This window comes from Puma concolor, chromosome B3 (genome assembly GCF_028749965.1).
Source record: "Puma concolor isolate L17-30 chromosome B3, mPumCon1.1.hap2, whole genome shotgun sequence".
Taxonomy (NCBI): domain Eukaryota; kingdom Metazoa; phylum Chordata; class Mammalia; order Carnivora; family Felidae; genus Puma; species Puma concolor.
Window position 1 is genome coordinate 148,917,443 of NC_141672.1, and position 22,006 is coordinate 148,939,448.

Consider the following 22,006-nt stretch of genomic DNA (forward strand, 5'->3'; position numbering starts at 1 on the left):
CCCCCCACAGTGCTCCGCCCCTCAACTCTGCCCCCCCCACAGTGCTCCGCCCCTCAACTCTGCCCCCCCCACAGTGCTCCGCCCCTCACCTCTGCCCCCCCCACAGTGCTCCGCCCCTCACCTCTGCCCCCCCAAAGTGCTCGGCCCCCTCACCTCTGCCCCCCCAAAGTGCTCGGCCCCCTCACCTCTGCCCCCCCACAGTGCTCGGCCCCCTCACCTCTATCCCCCCCACAGTGCTCGGCCCCTCACCTCTGCCCCCCCACAGTGCTCGGCCCCCTCACCTCTATCCCCCCCACAGTGCTCGGCCCCTCACCTCTATCCCCCCCACAGTGCTCGGCCCCTCACCTCTGCCCCCCCCACAGTGCTCGGTCCCTCACCTCTGCCCCCCCCACAGTGCTCCGCCCCTCACCTCTGCCCCCCCCACAGTGCTCCGCCCCTCATCTCTGCCCCCCCCCACAGTGCTCGGCCCCTCACCTCTGCCCCCCCCACAGTGCTCGGCCCCTCACCTCTGCCCCCCCCACAGTGCTCGGCCCCCTGTGGTGGCGGTGTGCAGAGACGCCTGGTCAGGTGTGTCAACACCCAGACCGGGCTGCCCGAGGAGGACAGTGACCAGTGCGGCCACGAGGCCTGGCCCGAGAGCTCCCGGCCGTGCGGCACCCAAGACTGTGAGCTCGGCGAGGCTCCACGTGAGTGCTTCCTTGCGGTGGCTGTGCCGGGGCGGGGTGGGGCCGGGGGGGAGGGGGTGGGACGGGGCATGAGGGAGACGGGACCCTCTGTCCAGCTGCTGCCCCCACAGCACTGGCTGGCTGAGAACGGTGAGGCCGCGGGTACCAGGCAGGAGCCGGGGCCGGGCCAGGGTCGGAGGCAAGGGGGTCCGGCCCACCGCACCCCGCGGGCGGCTCCCTCTGGCACAGGAAGAGGGGCGGCGGCCGACCTGGCCCCCAAGTTGCCTTGCGGCCTGGAGCAAGCTCCTCCTTCCTCTGGGTCTCGGTCACTTGCCGAGTGAGGCCAGGGACGTCCCTGGGACTGTGGAGCCCCGGCTCTGGCTGAGCCCCCCCCCCCCCCCCCCCGCCGCCCCGGGCTGGAGGAGGGTGGCGGTGCAGCCACACACAGCCGCCTCCCTTCCAGGGTCCTGCTGGCTGCTTCCTGGCCAGCTGCTTCCTGCTGGAGGAGGGCCCGGCCAGAGGTGGCTCTGCACACACGCGGGCGCACAGCCGCCTTCCGGCAGCCCCGGCGGCCCGAGCTGTGCCGAGCATGGGAGACCAGGCTCCTCACCAGCTGTGCGGCCTCAGGCCCCACTTCCCGGTGCATAGAGGGGCCGAGGGCCCCCGTGCTCGGGGACGGGGTGGGTAGAGCAGAAGCCAGGTCCCGGGCGGGGGAGGGCCCAGGAGGTGCTCAGGGAGGGTGGCCCTCTCCCTCTGCTGCCCGGTCCCCGTCAGCTGCTGCCGCCACTGCAGCCGGGGGGTCAGGAGGAGAGCCCAGCTGCTTCTGTGCCCGTCAGCTGTCTGCCCCCCCGCCCCCCCCCCCCGGGACATAGGACAGTGTGCGGTGCTCAGGCTGGCATTCAGGGCCTCCGGGCTGTGCCCCCCACCCCGGCTGCCTCCTTGGGCAGTTCCACCCAGGCCGCTGCGAGGGGCGGTCTGGCCTCCTCAAATCCCAGCCTCAAGGCCCAGCGGAGACGCCACCTGCCCTGACCCCCGGCATCTGCTCAGCAGCAGCTCACGGCCCCTGCTGCACGCAGCCCGGCCCCAGCTCCTTCCTGTCCTTCACGCTTGGGCTCAGTGCCAGGGGCACTTGGGCAGCCGTGCTGTCTGGAGGAGAGGGCCAGCTGGGGGAGAGGGTAGCAACAGAGGCCTTTGGGGCCTGCAGCCAAGCTGGCCAGGTGTCCCGGGGGCCAGGGGGCGGGCTGCGAGGAGGCGATGGGGGAAGGGGGGCTAGGTGTTTCCTGACCAAGTGAGTAGTTGAGGGTGGAGGCCAGCTGGGGGTACTTGGACACCGAGATCCTGGAGCCCCAGGATGTTTTGACGGTTTGTGGGCTGGTGTGGCAAGACATTCAGAAAGCCTGGAAACTCCAGGGTGTGCGGTCACCGTGGTGAGGCAGCTGACATAGCGTGGCCCACATCCGCCTGTCTGTGGAGGTGGGGGTTGTTGGCAGAGGAGGGAACTGCCCTCCCAGGGGTGAAGAAGCTCGCTTGAGGTCACACAGTGGGAACAGGATGCAGGTCCACAGATGCCGTAGCTCAGACCCACGGCCAGGAGTCGGGGCGGAGGAGCCAGCCTGCTGCCACGTGCCCTCTGTGTGGCCTGGGGGATGTCCCAGGCCCGCAGCGTGGCTGCCTTCTTGCTCCTCCCGCACCCGGGCGTCTGTGGCACTGAGCCGGGCAGCTGGGGGACGTCAGTGGCAGCGAGGGCGAGGCCGGGAGGGCTGGAAGCAAACCACTTCCCGAAATAGCTCCGATAAGCACAGGGCGGGAGGGTCAGCCAGGCCCCGGTCTGCCGCCTCCCTCTGTCCCTCCGTCCCTCCTCGGGAGGCTGTGTGGCCCAGGTCACGCCAGGGAAGGGGAGGGGCAGCAGGCTCTTTGCCTTCTCAGGAGCCTTTGAGATGGTCACGGGTGGAGTCTCGGGGCCTTTCGTCTGGAAACCTGAGGGCAGGCAGGTGGGATGGGGCCACAGCAACAACTGGGGACTGGCACCTCCGGGCCCAGAGGGCTCAAGCCCTTGGGGGTGGCCGCCAAGCCCCTGAGGCTCCTGGCCACCCTGATCCTGGGGACAGCCCAGGTGGAGGAGGGAGGGGTGCAGGTGTGGCTCCTCCTGAGGCTCCCACCCCACCCCACCCCACCCCAGGCTGCGAGCGGGATCGCCTGTCCTTCGGCTTCTGTGAGACCCTCCGCCTGCTGGGCCGCTGCCAGCTGCCTGCCGTCCGCACCCAGTGCTGCCGCTCCTGCCCCCTACCAGGCCACGGGGTCCCCTCCCGCGGCCATCAGCGCGTCGCCCGCCGCTGACCCACTCCAGCCAGGCCAGGCCGCACGAACAGACCGTCCCAGACGCACGGACCTCATGCCCCGGTGCGGGCTGCACCCCAAAGGTGCTAACCCGGCCCGCTGACGGCGGGCTCGGGATCTCTCACCCCAAGAAAGGTATTTTTTTAACAGTCTGCAGAACGTTATTATTGTTATACATAAATGAGCACTATGGTTTTGAGCACGGCGTGACTTCCTCTTGGATTGGGAGAATTTCAGGTCAGACCCCCTGGTCTCTATCCTCCTGACTCACCACCCTTCACGTGCTCCTCGGGGAAACCCTAGAATAGGTGCTTGGGGGCCTCCTTGGGAGGTGTTATGGCGGGAGTACAGCTTGGTGAAGGCGGGGGTGGGGCGGGGGTCCTGGGCCACGCTCTTTCTGCCCCTTCAAGTCGCTCGCCCACCCCCCACGTCTCCACTCCAGGAGAGACCTGTGTTTCACAATGAATGGGTCACACCCTCCCTCGAGCAGTAAGGCCCTCTGGTCTCCAGCAGGGGCTGTCCCCTGGGATGATCGCGACGGGGTCCGGGACTCCCTATCTGGTTCCTGGCCCTCGCCACTTCGGCTGTTACCTGCACCAGGGGGAGAGACGGGGTCCAGGTAGGAGCAGATGGGCGGCCACATCCTTCCTGGTCCCTGCTTGTCCCTTTCCCACATCTCCATGTTCAGAGACAGATTTGGGGGGGGGGGCATTCTGCCCCGCCAACCCCAGCTGCTGGGCTCCTGTGACGCTGACCCATGACCTAGCACCTGCCCACCAGAGCTCCCTTCTTGCCGGACAGACCTAGGTCCGTGGAGGCAGGCGTGAACAGCAGATGGCAGGTGGGCACCAGGTGGTCTGGGGAGTGTTCTGGGCTTGAACCAGGAATGAGGAGGCGGGGGGGAGGGGGGGCGGCCCAGCTGCTCCTCCAGGAAGTGGCCTGGGTAGGCTCCAACCCTTACCTCTGGCCATGAGTCTTGAACTTGACCCCCTTACACGGTGCTCACGAGCCCTGCTCCTGGAGAGTGTAGACCCCTTCTTCACGTGGGGGACACCGAGGCTGAGAAAGGCCCCCGGCCCCGTGCACACCGGTGGACACCACATTCAGTTCCACGGCACGTGCCGTTCACAGCGGTCCTTGGGCCGTGGTAGCGAGGGCCACGTGGCCACTTGTGCATCAGAGGCTGAAGCCACCAGCAGGCGTCCGTCCCGGGGACTGGTCCCCACGTGGAAGGCACGGAGGGAGAGGTGCCCAGCTGCTCCCCGGCTTCCCGTCCTCCGCACGCAGCACCCCTTCCGGTAACACCCCTAAGCCGCCGGCTGCAGAGCCCCGCCCGCTCCGCGTGGGTCTGGCCCAAGCCCCCTTCCACCTGAGCTCTGGGCTGCCCCCAGCGGGAAGACGGCTTTGGCAGAGCTAGTCACTCTGAGGTCACTTCAGGAAAGCGAGTCACGGGGGCTTGAGAGAGTCCCAGGATCCTGCACTGGGGGAGGGGCAGCAGGCTTCCTTCCTGTGTTTGCAGTAGCTCTGGGGACCCACGCTCTGTGACGGCCTCTGTCCGGGCGCCTGACCCACACTGAGCAGGGGCGAGAGCCAGAGGGCACGGCACGGGGGTCCCAGTGCCGGCTCCGCTCCCGCTGCTGTGGTCGCAGGAACCCCCAGCCTCACAGAGTCTGACCTGGAGACTCTCAGTGGGCCCTCGTCTGCTCTGTCCGGGAACCCTCCCTGGAGCCCCCTCCCCCACACCGTGGAAAGACATTTGGTCTTAATCATTGTGGTGTGTTTTTCCGATGATGGGGGCTGAGGGGGATGGTGTCCCCGGTGGCAGCTGAGCGGTCAGCCCAGACGAGAGGCAAACAACCCATGACTCAGGCGGGGCACGGCACAGCTGTGACCCGGGGGGCTGCTCCAGACACAGGGCGGCTCCCGGCCGAGGCCCCCCATTTGCCAGCTCGGCCTCGGCTCCCGGGGCTGCACCGCCGACCGAGGCGAGGCGTCTCGTCCCACGCACCCCGAAAGAGCAAACCAAGGGCACGGACCTAAACACCCTGCTGGCAGGTCGGGGAGGCCCCTGTCCCCCCTCAGCCCTGGGGTGAGCCCCATCACGAGCGATTATAACCACATTTCAAACCACAATGTTATACAAATTAGTAGTTTATTTGGCTTTTTAGTAGTACCGTTCCAAAGTTTAACTGGAAGACGAGCACAGAAGCTGCAGAGACATGAAGGAAAGTCACCTGCCAGCAGCCCCCCTGCCGGCACACCCCCTCCCGCCCCAGGCTGACTGCCGCCCAGGGCACCTGGGGAAGACCACGCGGCACAAAGCCAAGGGTGGGGATTTGTGCAATACACACGTTTAGCTTCAAAAAGGAAAACGCGCTGGCTATCTGCCTAGAATATTTCCTATATGGATACAATGGAGGAGAATCCAGTCTCGGTCCAGCCCCAGCGGGTGCTGGACAGCTGTCCGCATGGCCGCAAGTGACCAGGGAGGTGCCACCCGGGGAAGCAGCCCCAGCATGAGCCAGAGACAGGATGCCCGGGGCCCAGGAGTGGGGAGCCACGTCGTGCTCAGGTTTATACACAAATACGGGGAGCCGTACACAAGACTCGTTATATAAAATAGATGTACGTCACCTAGAAAAACCTCGATACAAAGTCTATAAAAATATAAACTGTAGTGAAAAAATATACAAAAGTATTAACATGTTCAACCCATGAAACAAAAACACATCCACGTGCAAGCCGGCAGGTGCCCCCCCAACACGTTGAGGGAATCCCCTTGGCCACGGTACACGCGTTTGGGCAAGAAGTGTCTCCACGAGACCCAGCCTGCAGGGGCCCTGGGCCGGTGCTGAGGCCGTCCCATCGGGACGCTGCCCGCCTGGTGGAGGGGGCAGGAGAGGGGGCCGTTCCGGGCCCTGTGGTTCTGGAGCGACGGCCCCATCCTGTCCCGTCCGGACCAGGCCAAGCTCCCCTCCTGCCCTCCGGACACCCAGAGGCCAGCACCCCTGGCCCGTTCCCCCAACCCCTCGGCTTTCACACCAACTTCCGGCCTCGGACGGACTGCCTGGAGGCAGCGGCACAGCCCGGCCAGCCGCTCCCTGAAACCACGACTCCAGCCACGTACAGTGGGAACCTGGGCCCGATCCAGTCTTTAAGATGCATCTTTCTGGGGCAAGACGGACAAAACCAGCAGCACCGTCACCTCCGGGAAATCGATCCGGAAACTACGGTCTGATCCGGCCGCACAGCCTCACCGCTGTCCCCAGGCCGGCAGCTGCGTGGGGGCCAGGGCAGGGGGTCCTCGAATGGCAGTGAGGACGCCACCAGCCACCCCCAGGAAACGAACAACGGTGCAACGTGTCTGATACCCGAAAATCAAGTCAACCAACCTACGGACGGAAACTCAGTCTGTGGAGATGCGGACCCGGCTTGGACCCTGCTCAACGCTGGTGACAGGACATCCCTACTTGGGAAAAAAGCGCTTCAAATTCCATCGGTTCAGCACTCAGGCTGCATCGAACACATCAACTAAGGGCTGTTTCCAACTTCTCCAGGTAGTGTAAATATCCCACTTGAAGTCATTTCTTTCCTATTTGAGCAATACTGTGCCAGGAAACAGTGTCACACGTCCGCATCAGGGACGGTCCTCGCTGTGATAAAGCAGAAGTCCACTTCCTTGGGCAAAGCCTCTCTCCGGGGCTTCAAACAGCTAGCGCTCCGTCTCCGGAGCTGCCTGGGTGGTGTGACCCCCTCGGCCTCGGGGATGAACAAGGACGCTGCCAGAGCGGATGCCCGTGGGCAGCACTGGGGAGGGGACCCGAGCGGTGCCCCAAGCCCCGGCAGCCGCCTCCCCCCACACCAGCAGGCGGAGGAGACCTCGACTGTCACCCGGAACCTGCACCACGGCCCTGCTCTGTCCCCTCTACCGAGGCCCCAGGGCAGGGCCTGCTTTGCGGGACGGCTCCCTCCACAGACGGTGACTCGGAGCCAGCCAAAAAGAAGGATTTCACAGAGATCTGCGCCAGGCAGAGGGCAGGCTGAGGGCAGGCGAGCCCAGCTGGTGCCCAGGAGGGAGTGTGGGCTGTCTGGAAAGCCAGGCCCTTCGCTGCTTGAAACGCCGTGCACGGAAGGGCCAGTGCTGTTCCAGAGTTGAGGCGAGGCCGCTTGCCCGCAGGGAAGGCGTGTGGGTTTTCTACAGGCCGCTTCTGAGCGTGGGACGCACTTGCTTTTCTAGGAAAGGCCCCTTTTCACTACCCTCGTGCCCCCAGAGCAGCCACACTGTGGCCCGGGAGTGCGCGAAGCACAGTGTGGCTGCTCGGCGGAGGCCCTCAGCCGCACCGGGTGCAGGAGGAGCGAGACAGGGAGGCGCCTGGGACGGGGTCCCGAGGGCGCGAGCCAATGACCAACCCAGCTGACACGTGAAGTAAACAGGGCCTGGAAAACATCCAGCCAGTTCACCTGGGGGCGCACAGACCACGCGAGCCGGGGACAGGCGCAGCCACGTGCCACGGCACGGAAGACAGTTGTAAACAGGACAAACCCCACCGCGAGTGGAAAGGAGAAAGTGCGGTGTGGCCCTGGATGTCTGCCCGGCAGATCTCCAGAGACCACGGGCGTTACATTCGGGCTTTTAAAGGAGCAGAGACGTCTCTGCGGTCACCCTTTGGCACACTTTGGTTGTGAAGGCAAGAGCAGCATCGTGGGGGGTGGGGACGGGGGACTCAGGTGTCCTCCTCATCGCTGACCAGCTCACCCTTATCAGGGCTGGCATCCCGTTCACGCAGGAAGTCCTCCCGGATGGCCTCCAGCTCCGTCAGCTCCAGCCGGACCTTCTCCAGGTGGTAGGCGCGCCGGTTCCGGATCTGGCGCAGGGGGAACGGGTTGAGGTCCCCAAAGGAGATACCGATCAGTTTCCTGGAAGGACACAGGACAGGCACGGAGCGTCAGCAGGGCAGGACACGGGATGGGACCCCAGCAGGTGTATCACCTGGAGGCCAGCCCTTCTCACGCACAGGCTACGGGGCTGGCCCTGAGCCACGGCCTGGACTCAGACACACGCTCGCTCTGTCGTGGGGCAGGTGACGTCCCTTCCCTTTCTGGTTTCTGATTCGTCGTCGATAGGCTGGGATAAGTTAGTGACCTTCCTGAGGTCTGGGGTCACCAGAGCTGCCACCACAACGCGCACACAAGGACAGCGCCTGGCACTTGCCTGTGACTGCAGGGCCGGCGAGCCTGAGCCTTCGGGACCAGCAGAAGGATGGCCCGGAGGGCTGTCCCGGGCCTGACCGGGGAGCAGCGGATACCCAGGCCCACCTGACCGGCACCGTCATACCCAGGAGCCACACAACGAGGCTCGAACACGTCTGCAGACAGATGTGCACTCTATGGGTTTCCTACTATCCTGGGATCAAGGCACTGATTTACAGTAAACGGTTTAAAATCACAGAAACGGGGCTGTAGCTGCTGGCCAGTGGTTTAGTAAGATCAGAATGAGAAGGTGCCCCAGGGCCTGGGGCCGGGTGCAGCCCCCGATTTATCCAGCCCAGGGGCTTCTCTTCCCAGCCACAGGGCCCTGGCGCACCTCCAGACCCAGGAGAGGCTGTGAGGACAGAGCCAGCGGCCACAGGTGGCCTGCCACCATCCACCCACGTGGGCTGCCTTGATGTAAGTTTATTCTAGAAGGTGTAACGTTAAGGGAGGGTGGCATTTCTCCCTACTGAATTTCCAAACACCTACTCCTTAGCCGGACTCCAGAGGACTCCCTGCGTGAGGTCAAAGGTCAGGAAGGCCACCTTCAAATGCCAAGCTTCCCAGACTGTTCTAGAACACAGGCACGTGGGAGAACAGGACAGGCCTGCACCGAGCCGTGCCTCCTACTGGGCTCCACCGGCCGGGGCCGCAGGGGTCTGTGAACGGAAATGTGAGCCCAGACCCGGGACCCGGGGCCACACGACCAGACCCTTTTCCTACAGCCACGAGTCGCAGACTCCACGCACCTGAGAGCTGGCCTCCAGCCCCCTCTATGGGAGGCAAACAACACTAGGTCATTTTCACAGAGCCTCTGGTGGGACCCTGCTGCCGGGGCCTGGTGGCCCAGCGGGCAGGGCAGAACACTCCGCTCTGCGGCCCGGTCAGCAGATGAGAGAGATCCCACGGTCAGCCCAGGCTGAAGGCCCCAGGGGCCCCGACTCGAGACTGGTCTAATCCGTTGACCCGCTGTCTCCTGGGCACACGGGACTCAGCACCTGCGCCCTCCTTTCTTATGGAGCCGCTCGGTTATGTGGAATTGCTGCCCTGGACCCACCGGCCTGGGGAGCTGAGTGAAACACCCGGGGCGCCACCCAGCCACGGGGCCTGAGTTCCTGAGGCCAACGGCCGGGCGGCTGTGCCCGAGGCCGCTCACGAGGTGGCGCTGCAGAGCTTGCTTGCGGGAGGCGCTGCGGGGGGGGGGGGGGGGGGGCACATCCTGCAGCCTGGGCCTGAAGGGAGGTAAGGGGACCCTGACCTGATGGAAGGGAGCGCATGCTCTCGGCCTGCTCTGTCTCAGGCTTTGCTCCCTGGCTTTTCATTTGGCGAAACCGAGGCCACTATCGCCGATATGTCAAGCTGCCTGAAAATCCTTACAAACCGCGATGGCTTCTGGGCTGTCGGGCGTGGCCTCAGCCATCAGCCCCTTTGCTCGCAGCGTCCCCTCCCCGGGACCTGGGCCCAGCCCCTGCCCCAGAGCCCTCCTGCGGCCGGGTTCCCCCAGCGCCGGTGTCCTGAGGGCCTGCGGCTTCTCGCGGGGCCAGCCAAGAAGAGGGGCACCTGCCAGCTTACTGGAGGGCCCTGCGGGCTTTCAAGCAGGTTGTGACACATCAGTGGATGAGAAACCCACGTGGTGAATCATGACAAGCATTTTGTAACAGGAAGGTAGAAACCTCAACATCTAACACAGACCTTTAGCAAGAACCACAGACATTTCAACAAACCGTTTCACTTCTATACGCTCTGGCACGGGCAGTTCACATTCTGATACGAAATGGTCTTATGAGCTACAGTCCAAAAAGTCTGAGGGGCGCCTGGGGGGCTCAGTCGGCTAAGCGTCCAACTTTGGCTCAGGTCACGATCTGGCAGTCTGTGAGTTCGAGCCCTGCATCGGGCTCTGCGCTGACACCGCGGAGCCTGCTTCGGACCCTCTCTCTCTCTCTCTCTTCCTCTGCCCCTCCCCCTGCTTGCATTCTTTCTCTGAGAGATAATTTAAAAAATAGTCTGAAAACGTATGTGAGCCACAGACACTTCTCTGCGGAAAGACTCATGGCTTCCTCACGGGTAGACAAGCCTGACGTGGAACACGGTCATGTGCAGGGAAAGGCGGCCCTGTACCACACGGGCAGCAGTGAACTGTACCCCGCCTTGGCCGTGGGAGCCCCTGGCGAGTCCCCAGGGCAGCCGCCAAACGTGGTCGGGGGCACACGCACAACACGGACACGATCCGCCGAGGCCTGGTGCCCGGGCCAGAAGCCCAGGGTTCCCCAAGCTCCACTTCCTGTCCCATGCTCTAGTCTACCCCCTCCGCCCCCCCGCCCCCCGCCCCCCTTCTCCTCTCCGATGCCAGCCCTCCTGTCTTCCCGACACTTGGGGGATGAAGCCCGTCCTGCTCCGCCACGGCCCCAGACACGCTGCCTCTCGCCTCCACTCCTCAGGATCCCTTTGCCCAGGACACCCTCTCCTTGGGGTCCCCCCGGCCCCGCTCACCCCCACCTTTCCCCTGCACTTGTCCCATCTGGGCTCCCCCCACGGCAGCCCTGAGCCTGTCACGCCAGTGGTCTCCCCTAGGTTGTTCACGGGAGATGTCCGTCCTTGGTCACCGTGCCCCCCGTGCCCCGGACGCTCAGTAAAGGCTTGCTGGACAAATAAAAATGCTGCTTTGCTGCTGGGACTGATGTTCCTTGGAGAAAAAATAAACTGTCCTCCTCTATCCTCCCCCCGCCCCTCCCCATCACTGGAGGCCACCTGGTGTCCCCAGCCTGTCCCCACCCTTTCCTCGGGAAGCAGGGACCAGCGCTCCCGCTCTCGCCACGCCCCCCCGCCCCCAAGGACGCACCTGGCGTCGAGGACAGTGCGCGTGAAGTGACGGAGATACTTGAAAATGGACATGGAGTCCTGCAACCTCAGGATCTCCTCCTCCTTGTATTTAAAAAGAGCCAGGGCAAAGCGGAAAATGACCTGTGGGCGGGACAGAGACACCTGTGAGCAGAGGCACACTTCGGCCCGGCGCGGCTGCTTCCTGTGACCCCGGCCCCACGGTGGCCCCTCACGCACCCGGGCAGCTGGCCACCACCGTGCTGCCCAGAAACCCGGCGAGCAGACCCACCTTTGGTCCCTCATAGAGGAAGGAGTCCCAGATCTTAAAGAGGACGTCACTCACGACGCTGTCCACAAACACCACCAGAAACCAGTTGAACGTGATGAGGGTGTAGTCGACTTTGTGCTGTTCCAGGTGGCTGTGCAGACGGGGTAGCTTCTCGCTCAGGAGGTCTCTGAACACCCGCTGGTCCACCTGGGGAGGGGGGCGGAGGCGGAGGCGTGGGTGCGCTCGGGCACGCCGCCTGAGCCGCGCACGAGGGACCTCACGCATCGCAGGCGCGCCCACCCCCGGGCCTGAAACCCACTCGTGTGCCCCAAACACCCAAGAACACAGGCCGCTATGATCCGCTACTGGGCCGGGGGGAAGAGTCGGCCTGGCCGCTGCACGCGAGATCTGGGGTATATGGGTCACAACCGAGTCCCAGGCCCAAGAGTTAGTGTGACAGCAGCACGGCCGTCCCACAGATGTCACGGGGCACGAAGCACTGCCTGCACCTCCCAGCCGCTGCCGCCCCAGGACACCTGCACGGACCGCTCCAGGGCACGCGACAGCGCCATGTGATGCAGCCGGTGCGTGCTCCCCTAGAGGGGTCTCCCCAGAAGCCTCGCCCCTCTCAGTGGGCAGGGTCAGCACCACCCGCTAAAGACAGCGCCTGCGCATTTGAACGTCGGCCTAGGGACAGCACGCGCCTGAGGCCGGGGCTCAGGCCAGTGCTGGCCACCTTCAGGGGCTGAAGGTGGGCAAGGGAGGACAGCAGACTGTGGGACGTGACCCCGGGATGAGTGACCACCGGACAAGTGCCCACATAACAAGTGACTGTGGGACGAGTGACCCCAGGACGAGTGTCTGCGGGACGAGTGACCACGGAACGAGTGACCATGGGATGAGTGCGGGACAAGTGCCCCCAGAATGAGTGTCTGTGGGACAAGTGCCCACGGGATCAGTGGCCCTGGGACGAGTGACCACGGGACAAGTGACCCCAGAATGAATGACCGTGGGACGAGTGACCATGGAACAAGTGACCACGGAAAGAGTGACCGTGGAACGGGTGACCACGGGATGAGAGGACAAGTGCCCCCAGAACGAGTGACCACAGGACAAGTGACCATGGAACGAGTGACCGCGGGATAAGTGACCCTGGGATGAGTGACCACGGCACAAGTGCCCCCAGAACGAGTAACCATGGGATGAGTGACGGGAACAGACTCCTTCTGCCAGGAGGGGTAGGAATGGGCTGAAGAGGAGGGGCGAGAAGCCACCCCCACAGCGCAAGAGGCGCCCTGTATCCGTCGGGCGGCAGGCGGCACCTCGCACTGGAGGCTGTCCAGGCGCAGAGGGCCGGGTGCGGAGCAGCCGGCAGCAAGCACCGCTCGACCTGTGTTCAGCTCCAGCCCCGCCGGCTCAGGAGGTGGCAGGACGCGGGGGGGGGGGGGAGGGGGGAGGAACGCGCCGGGGGACACCAGGGGACACCGGGGGACAGGGTCCTCGGCGCCGGCCGGGTCCTGGTGCACAGCGGATGGAACGATGGAGAAGGCGCGAGCAGCCGGCAGGGATTTGGGAAGCAGGGTGCCGTGGGGGCAGAGGGGCACAAAAGCTGTCCCCGCTTCAGGGCGGCCCACGCGGTGCCCCCTGTAGGACACATACAGTCCACGCACTGCCCCGACGGGACGCGGCAGCCACCGAACGGGGCAACTCGCCGGAGCCGTGACGCGAAGCAGCCAGGACACCTCACGCCCCCAACGTCCATACCTAAGGGGAGGTGGGGGAGGAGCAAAAAGGGAGCACATCAAAATGCCAACCGTCGTCTCCCTGGTAGAGTAACGCAGTTTTCATCCTCCTCTTACCGCCTTTCTGTGTCACCTGCTTGCTCCTCGGGAGCTTCTGCGACTTTCTCAGTTGGGGAGAGAGTCTCTTCAGTTTACGATTCCCTTTCCGTGACAACACGAGGCACAGTTCATCTCAAATCCACATACTTAAGATAGGTTTTTCCCTTCTGCCTGTTGTAACTGCGAGTTTTTTTTTAATTCTGAACATTATGACAGACCCTTAAAGCATCGTCTGAATCTGACGTCAAGCACTCCACAGGAGGGGAGTCTGACGCTCATCTGACAGATGTGGAAACTGGGGCACGGGGCCACGCCCCCACAGGGGGGCGGGCCTGGCTCAAGGGAAGGAAGACAAAGGCTCCTTCCTGACGCTGGAGTAAGTTTCGGAGTAAGACCTTCTTGTTCTGAAACACAGTCATCTGAGATTTTGAGTCTCTGAAGCTACCGGCTCCCAGGCGTCTGTGATACACAGAACATTATTTACTGGCCCCCCCACTCCCACAAAACAGTGACTGCTGCTGTTAACTGCTCACTTCCTAGTTTATACACTGGCGAAACTAGCCTCTCAGTCGCTTAGCAAACTGAAGCGGTCACCGGAGGACCAGATGACTCTCCTGGGATCACTGGGCCCAGAGCCCAGGCCCTGCTCTCCTCCCCGGCCTTCCAGGAGGAGTGGACAGAGGTCCAGACCCCAGCCTGGGCCTTGGTGGTAGCTCCTCAGGCAAGGTACTTAGCGTCTCTGAGCTCCGCTTGTCTCCCAAGGAGGAGGGGGACCGTGATGCCTGCATCCGGATGGTTTTATGCAGACGCGAGGGGGGCTCGCTAAGTGCCCCCGGCCGGAGAGCTCGCTCACACACGCTCCGCGCTCACCGTGCCGCGTGCCCGCGACATTGAAATGAACGTCAGGGCTGCTGACCAGCTACAGGACCAGCAGGCACATGGGGAGGGTCCCGTCAGACGAGCGCTGTCCCCGAGGCCCCGGACCAGAGCAGCGGGCGGCCCCAGAGGGGCAGGAAGCAGCACCGAGGAAGCGGTGCTCAGCGCTCAGAGCGGGTGCTCTCCAGGACGCAGGCAGGGCAACGGTGACCTAGGGAGTCACGTCTTCACCCGAGGTCAGGGCATGACTGGTAAGCAGGTGTTCCGTCACAAGAGGGCACGGCTGACCCCAAGAGTGACAGTTATACAGGAAGGCAGGGCACCCTGACAAGGGTCAGGGGTCAAGGGGGAGCAGGGATGAGAGCCACCAGGCAGGTGGCAATGACCAGAAGCTAACCGCAGGGATGCAGGGGGCGAGAAATGAGGGGGAGTCCAGGCTGGTGGGCTAGCGGCCGCAGAGGGCAGGCAGTGACAGAGGCAGAGGCCACGATGGACCCGGTCTGAAGGCGGATGTGCAAATCTAAAGCAAAACTCAGGCAGGGGCCAGCCAGGCGGACAGAACCTACCTCCAGTATTCACAACCGAGACCCTGAGGGATTTTACCCAGGAAAGTCACACAGTGACAGAGAAGCTGAGAAGCCAGGCGGCTGCTGGCGGCCCAGAGGCAAGGGCAGGAAGTCACCCCCAGACTGGAACAGGGAGGTCCCTCCCACACGGGGGCGGGGATGGGGGACAGCAGACAGGAGTGGGCACCGCGGAGTCAGACCCACTGACGGGCAGTGCCCGTGATGAGAGGGGAGAGAACTACCGTCAGTCCCCTCCTGCCACCCGCCTATCCCCCGCCGGTGCCTCTGCTGGCCTCCGCAGGGCCGTGAAGGTCAGGCCTACGAGCAGGATTGCTAGTTGGGGAGCAGGGACAGTGGCCCCAGCCCGGCCCAGGGGAGGGGCCCCGGGCTGCTCTGGAGCCAGAACTGCCCCCGAGGAGACAAGCCTGGGCTCTCCCGCCCCTTCGCCCTCGGGCGCCGGGTGTTGTGGGCATGTCTCCCGCCAGGGGGGGTGACTGCCAGCCCCGCTGCCTGCTCCCAGGAAGGAAGTGACCACGGCAGAGCCCCGATGCAGCCCGTCGGCATGAGACACGGGTCTGTCACAGGGGTCCCTGCTGGCCTGGCCGAGACTTCCTGAGAACCACACGGCCATCTGGGACCCATCCCACTCGAGCCACCTTCCTGTCCCTGGTCTGGGGGCTCCCCCGCCTCCCTGCTCCCTCCCTGGTCCTTCACAGGTGCCCCCCCTCAGAAATCTCTGGCTTGCCTACTCCTGTCCCCGGGCTCCCCAGGAAGGCTGCACTGGGGAGAGCGCACGGCTATGGGCGGGGGAGGGACAGCTTGTGCTGGGGAGAGAGCAGGGCTATGGAGAGGACACCTGTGCTCAGGGAGGGAGACAGCAGGACTGCAGGGGATGGGGGGGGGGGCGGGGAACAACTGTGCCCGGTGGGACTTTCCCCGCCCGGTCACACTCAGCCAGGCCCGGGGTCTGCAGCACGCCCTCCTCGTACGTCTGTTTCAAGGCTCAGCACGCACGGGAGCCCCTCCCCCACCGAAGTTAAATTCACCACGTGTCGGCTGGACTCTCCAGGCCGCTGACTGACACGCGGTGTTTCTAGCCGTACCTGGGACCCCAACAGCGTCTTGGTGTAATAGTCTCGAGGCATGAAAACTTCTACTATGGTGACCAGACACCAGAACGCGTCTTCTTGCTCCAGGTACAGGAGGGCCACCGCCACCAACCTGTAAACAGACGGACAGCAAGGTGAGGGCCAGCACCCCGCACACCGGGGCCCGGGCCACACGGCTGGTCAGCCGCAACGCGCGGTCTGCTTACACAGGCGCGGCCACCTCCAGTCCCCCAACAAAGAACAAGCAACTTCCTGCACGAGCAACACATTCGTCCTTTTCTTTCTTTTTTAAGTCATCTCTGCCCCCAATGTGGGGCTCAACCTCACAACCCCGAGATCAAGAGTCACGTGTTCCACCAACCGAGCCAGCCGGGTGCCCCAAGTGAGGCACGTCCGACTCTGGATTTCAGCTCACGTCATGACTGCGTGGTTCATGGGTTCGAGACCCGTGTCGGGCTCTGTGCTGACAGCACAGGACCTGCTTGGGATTCTCTCTCTCTCTCTCTCTCTCTGCCCCTTCCCCCTCTCAAAATAAACACTAAGATAAACGATGTTTGAGAAACAAAGGTACTGCTCCCGCCAACCCTTTCATTTGGTTTTCGTTTAAGGATGCTGAAATTCTTTCCCGATGATCAACCAGCCTCGTTAAAAAAAAAAAAATGCTTAGCTAATGCAGCTCTTTTGTGCACAGAAAGTCCAGGGGTGAGTGTACGATGGGTTACAGAGAACCACGCCGAGGGGCTTTCAGAAGGAGCTGCGGCCACGGTGTGCGTGCACGTGGGGGCAGGAGCCTGAACAATGGTTAGCTTGCTCGTAAAGGAAACCTGGGTTCAGCCGTTACACTGTCCCCAGTCACGGACCTGTCCAGTGATCCCAGGCTTGACTCCCAGTAGGCATTCAGGCAGGATCTGGACACAAAGCAACGAGAAAAAAAGCCCTTCTCTCTGCATCTGAAATCCAAGCGCCTCTGCTCTGACAGCTTCTGTGCCTCGCTTACGGGAAACCCTAACCCTACTTCTCCGAGGCTGGTTACGGTCTTTTTCTTCCTCACATAAAATTACGATGGATTCACCTCGAATTAAGACCTTAAAACGAGGGACGTGGGGTCGGCGGAAGGGGATGCCTCAGGCAGGCCTGACCGCACGGGCCGCAGGCAGGTGGCCACGGCAGGGACGGACAGGAGAGACGGCAAGTCCGCAGCACCCAAAGGTGTGGGGAGCGGGGCCAGGGGTCTGCAGTCAGCACAGCCTGCAGGACGTCACTTTAACCAAGTTTCAAGAAGGTAGGCCTGGATCACTCACAAAAGGCTAACATTCTTCTACCCAAGTTCTGGGTTCTCAGGAGGCACATGTAAAATATTTGGGGGAAAACCCCAATAAAATGCTTAAAGTTAAGAGGCCCTAAGGGTGACGGGGTGCGGATGATGGGGGCAATTTTCTGGAAGTTTTACTGTGGAAGAGGAGGTTTCACAGTAGCGCCAGACGAACGGGGCGCCAGCGTCGCCCCCAAACAGGCGTGCCAGAGGGATCCGCTGGCCCTCGGAGGGTTGTGGCTTCTGGAAACTGTTAGACTGGGTGTTCCACATGAATCGTGGATTCAAAGAGAACTAAACCGTTCCTTACATCCTGTTTACAGCTTTTGTTCTTTTAACGGGGGCGCAAAAGGGCAGCCGAATCCATCACTTTCGGGGCACAGACAGCATATCCGTCCTCCCCACCACAGAGGCAGGTGACTTCCTTGGGAACTGCCTAGTGTGAACACGCCAGCTGAAACCTTCCTTCTGCAGCACGGCCACTCAGACACAAACACACGGCCCTTACTGGAGGTCAGTATCTGGCACAGAGGGGGAGTCAGGGCCTGCGAGCGGCCAGAATTAACCGTCAGCATCCACAACTCAACGTGTGCGCTTGGCTTATGGCAAAACTCCTAACGCACGCAAGCACACACAGCTTCTTCACGCTTCAACGTATCTCCCGCTCCCGCTGCACGGACAGAGCATCACTGGACGAACGCAGGGCCAGCGAGTGCAGAAAGCACGTCAGCCACAGACACCAGGCACCAAGCAGCCACGGCACGCAGCCCCCTGCGGCGCAGACCCCGGGGCCTCCGGTGGCCTCGTCCCGCCCTAGCCCGGCTCCGAATGAGGAGCGACGAGGTGGGCGGCCTCCCAGTGTCCTCCGCCTATGGAAGCAGGGACGTGCGTGAGACCCGCAGACTCTCGTCCACAGGTGCCAGGTTCCAACCAGCCGCAGAACCATCTGGGGCAACTTCTCAACTCACGAAGATGCTGGATGAACGAGGAATGGCCACCAGCATCCGCTTCGTGCGTTATGAGCGTAAAATCATATAAAATTATAATTGAAAGTATAGTGAGATCAAACTTCTGGTCAAACCCTGAGCCTCGTGAGGAACCAGAACAAGAAATGTAGTTGCTTCAGATAACGTCAATTTGGCAGTGGCATTGTTTTCGTATTTTACTTTTTTCAAGTTTATTCATTTGGAGAGAGAGACGGAGAGAGATCCCGAGCGAGGGAGGAGCAGAGAGAGATGGAGAGAGAATCCCGAACAGGTTCGGAGCGGTCAGCACAGAGCCCCACACGGGGCCTGAACTCACGAACAGGGAGATGGTGCGCTGAGCCGAAGTCAAGAGTCGGCTGCTCAAGGGACCGAGCCGGCAGGCGCCCCAGGGGACGCTGCGTCACTCGGCCTAGCCGACCGCAACTTCCCCGCAGGGGAGGGGCCCGGCCCGTCCGGTGGGGGGCACGCAGGAGCAGCGTGGGGCCGACACCCACCTGTTCAGACCCTGGCAGTAGCCGATGTCCGGGTTCCTCCAGGAGAAGGCCAGCAGGACGTTGCGAAGCTTCTGTATGCCCTCCGAGGTGGGGCAGGAGTAGTGCTTGTTGTTGGGCAGGGTGCGCAGCAGGTCAAGCTCGATCTGCTTGGAGGCCGGGTTCTGCTTCTCCAGCGCCTTCTGGAGCAGCGTCTGGAAGTACCCGGGCTCGGCGCTGCCCTTGAACTTCCGGGTGTGGAGGTCCACGCACCACTTCCACACCTTGGAACGGTGCTCGTGCGGGATGCCCGCCCGGATCAGGTTCTTCAGCTCCGGGGAGCACGCCATCTCCCTGTTCATCGTGCTCGCAAAGTAGTTTTCCCACTTGACGCCGGTGGACACTTCCTGGTTTTCCGTGAGGTGCAGCGTCTTCAGGTCCAGCGCGCGGACCTTGGCCACCAGCTTCTCCTCCTCGTCGTCCTCTGGGACGGTCCTGAACCCGTAGATGTCGTACTCGCTGTTGAGAAAAACAGGAGGAAAATAAAATGATGTGACTTCCACAAAAACGGCACAACGGCAAAGAGAGCCAGCCACATGCACGTGGCCCCGTGACCCGGGCCCCGGCGCTGGAGCGGCCAGGAGAGACTGAACGTCTCCGTAAACGGGGTCAGGACAACCGGCTGTCTGCGCGGGGGCAAGTTGGACTAGACCTCTTCTTGATACCAAGAGAAAAAGGGAATCCGAGGGTGTGGAAAGCACAGCGGAAGACGCCGGCGTTACTGGGAGATTCGGCCACGCTGATGCACGCGTGTGTGTACGTCACACCTGGACGGACGAGAAACTTTTGTGTTGGAAAAGCGTCATTTTAAAAAGCGGAAAGACGAGGGAGAAAACATTTGTGTGGATATCAGGGACGTGGAAGGCAGGACAGTGGCCCCGAGGACGTCAAACCCCAGGGCCTCACACCCGTGACGAGGTCGCCTCACAAAAGGCATTCACGGCGGGGAGCTCACCCCGGGTGTTCCAGGGGCCAGCGTGTGCACAGGAGCCCTTCACGGTGGGAGTCGAAGGAGAGGGGCCGCGTGGCCCACTGTCGCCGGCTGCGGAAGGAAGCGGGGGCCGGAGCCCGGGCACGCAGCGGCCTCCAGAAGCAGGGGCTGAACGCCACGCCCGGCGGCCCGGGGAATGCGTTCCGCCGACAATCCCGTGACCATGTGCCGCGGGGAAGGAGTGCAGCCCAGGACACGTCGGCCGCCGGCAGAAGCCTAAGTGCGGCGCTGGAAGCCGCGAAGTGTGTGGCGACCCGCCAGGCCGGCCACGGGAAAACCAGCACACGGGCCTTCCGTGCCCTGCTGCTCCGGAAACCCGCCCTGGCGCGGCTGCAGCTGTGTCCCCTGCAGGTCGGGGATCCCCCTTCCACTCTACACCCGGCAGGACGGGAGCTCGCACACAGACAGGCAGACCCACGAGCCACGTGTTCGCCCGCCTCATCTGGTAAAGGGAGCACGGAAGGAACCACGAGGGGAAGGAATGAAGACACCGAGGCCCGGGCACCACACGTCCCCCCCTACCGGGAAGGTACTCGAGGCAAGAACGAAATGCCCGGAGCCACACGTATCCCCCTGTGCGATTTCAGGAAGTTAACGCTGAAGGCAGGCAGTTGCGAAAACACAGAACGTGGTGGGATGCGCATGTTAAAAAGTGTCATCAGGGGCGCCTGGGTGGCTCGGTCGGTTGAGCATCTGACTCTGGATTTTGGCTCAGGTCGTGATCTCGCGGTTCGCGGGTTCGAGCCCCGCGTCGTGCTCTGCGCTGATAGCGTGGAGCCTGCTGGGGATCCCCTCTCTCTCCCTCCCTCTCCGCCCCTCCCTGGCACATGTGCACACCCAGACACACTTCCTCTCTCCAAGTAAATACACTTACGAAAGAGGGCCATCAGTTAGAAGTTAGAAACGCATCCTGGAGTGTTTTAAGGTGAAAAGACAAAATGAGTGGCATTTGCCTTAAAATAACTACAGGAAAAAACCTTGGGGGAGGGGAAGACGAAACCAGACCGGCCAAACACTGGTAACTGCTGACGGTACACGTGGGGTGTTGCTGGCCGTCACTTTGTAGGCTTGAAATTTTCATCAAGTAAAAACGAGTCCGTGCGTACAGTCAGCGTTCTAGTTACACGCGGTTTGAACGCGTACGATGTACACAGCGAGGGCCCGACGGCGCACGAGGGAGGGAGGAAGGACGGTGTCTCCAGAGCCGCCAGCCGGGGTGCCGTCCGCGGGCCCTGTCCTTGCCCCCGGGCACCATGACCGTGGCCAGCACGTCTCCCCCACGGCCTCAGCCTCCCGTGCGGCACGAGGGTACACGCACCCGCCTCGCCGAGCCCGCACGGCTCCTGGCGCACAGGCCTCGGCAGTGCGGGTGCCGCGCTTGAGCGCAGACGCGGGGAGGTGGTGCTGACCAGGCTTCACCGGGGCGGGAGGTGCGAGGCCCCTGCAGCAGGGCCGTCCCGGAGCGGCCAGCGGAGGAGACAAGAGGAGACGGGACCGAATCTGCACGTTCCTCCGTGTCCAACGTCTCACGGATCTCATTCTTCAGAAACTACTACTTAAGGACCCCAGGGGAGAGCCGGCACGGGCTTCCAGACTCCGCCATTTTCTAACATGTGCGACACTGTGCGTGTCCAAGTGTGTCCACGGCACACGTCGGAGCCTCAGTGGGTGCTGGGCCGCCGAGCCAGGCCACCCAAGCGTTTTCCCCACTCGGGGGCCCCCGTGCTCTCAGATGCGGTGACGGCTGTCATGTTCACGCTGCCTTTCCCGCCACAATGCCATCGGGTGCAGCTGTGTCTCGGGACGGGGCGCCTACTCGCCGGGACACGGCCTCGTGTCCCGCTCCCCGTGAACGGCCGCTGTGGCTGCAGCAGGGGGCTTCAGGAGGGGGTCCCACCACCCGCCAGCACCTTTACCTGACGAGACGAGGCTTCACGAATGCCTGCTCCGGCTGCTCCGGGCCCTCCACCTGCAGAGCGTCCTCCAGCAGCTGGGCTATGACCTCGCGGGAGGGCCCCTGCTCTTCCGAGCACACGGGCGTCTTCATTTCTTGCAGCAGAATCAGGTATTTGCTTTCTATCTGGCAGAGCTTGGCTTCCAGGCTGGAATACTACAGATAGCATGGGGGTTACCTCCGTCCCGACCGACGCGGGATACACAACCCTTAGGTACATCGGGCGGCCGATGAATGACAAGCCCCCAACTACCAGGAGGAGAGGTGGGGGGGCCGTGTGGAGGACAAGAGATTAATTTATGTCACCGGCCACCCGTCACATCCCCTCCCTTCTGGGGCTCCGGCACCAAGGACCCGATGCCAACACCCACATGGGTCCTGGACGGCCGAAGGGAGCAGCAGGAACCAGAGCACGAGCCGGTTCCTGAGGTCATGTCGTGTCCCTGGCATGTGGGCCATGAGCAGGCGCCCGCGTGGCACCCACGCTTTCCCAGGACCCTG

At 63.1% G+C, this 22,006-nt stretch overlaps 2 protein-coding genes across 5 annotated transcripts in view; one reads left to right on the plus strand and one right to left on the minus strand.

Moving 5' to 3' along the window:
• Window positions 1-10,919, plus strand: part of ADAMTS7 (ADAM metallopeptidase with thrombospondin type 1 motif 7) — a 50,728-nt gene extending 39,809 nt beyond the window's left edge. The window contains exons 23-25 of the mRNA XM_086711772.1: window positions 524-686; window positions 2,845-3,843; window positions 10,238-10,919. Coding sequence (XP_086567898.1) covers window positions 524-686; window positions 2,845-3,002 — 321 coding nt within the window. The 3' untranslated portion in view covers window positions 3,003-3,843; window positions 10,238-10,919. The remainder of the gene's footprint in view (window positions 1-523; window positions 687-2,844; window positions 3,844-10,237) is intronic.
• The window catches only part of TBC1D2B (TBC1 domain family member 2B), a 66,286-nt gene continuing 49,767 nt past the window's right edge, over window positions 5,488-22,006 (minus strand). For all 4 annotated transcript variants that reach the window (XM_086711774.1, XM_086711776.1, XM_086711775.1 and 1 more), the window contains exons 8-13: window positions 21,468-21,661; window positions 18,525-19,019; window positions 15,727-15,844; window positions 11,362-11,547; window positions 11,092-11,213; window positions 5,488-7,919 (exon numbers count right to left, since the gene is read on the minus strand). In XM_086711774.1, coding sequence (XP_086567900.1) covers window positions 7,727-7,919; window positions 11,092-11,213; window positions 11,362-11,547; window positions 15,727-15,844; window positions 18,525-19,019; window positions 21,468-21,661 — 1,308 coding nt within the window. In that variant the 3' untranslated portion in view covers window positions 5,488-7,726. The remainder of the gene's footprint in view (window positions 7,920-11,091; window positions 11,214-11,361; window positions 11,548-15,726; window positions 15,845-18,524; window positions 19,020-21,467; window positions 21,662-22,006) is intronic.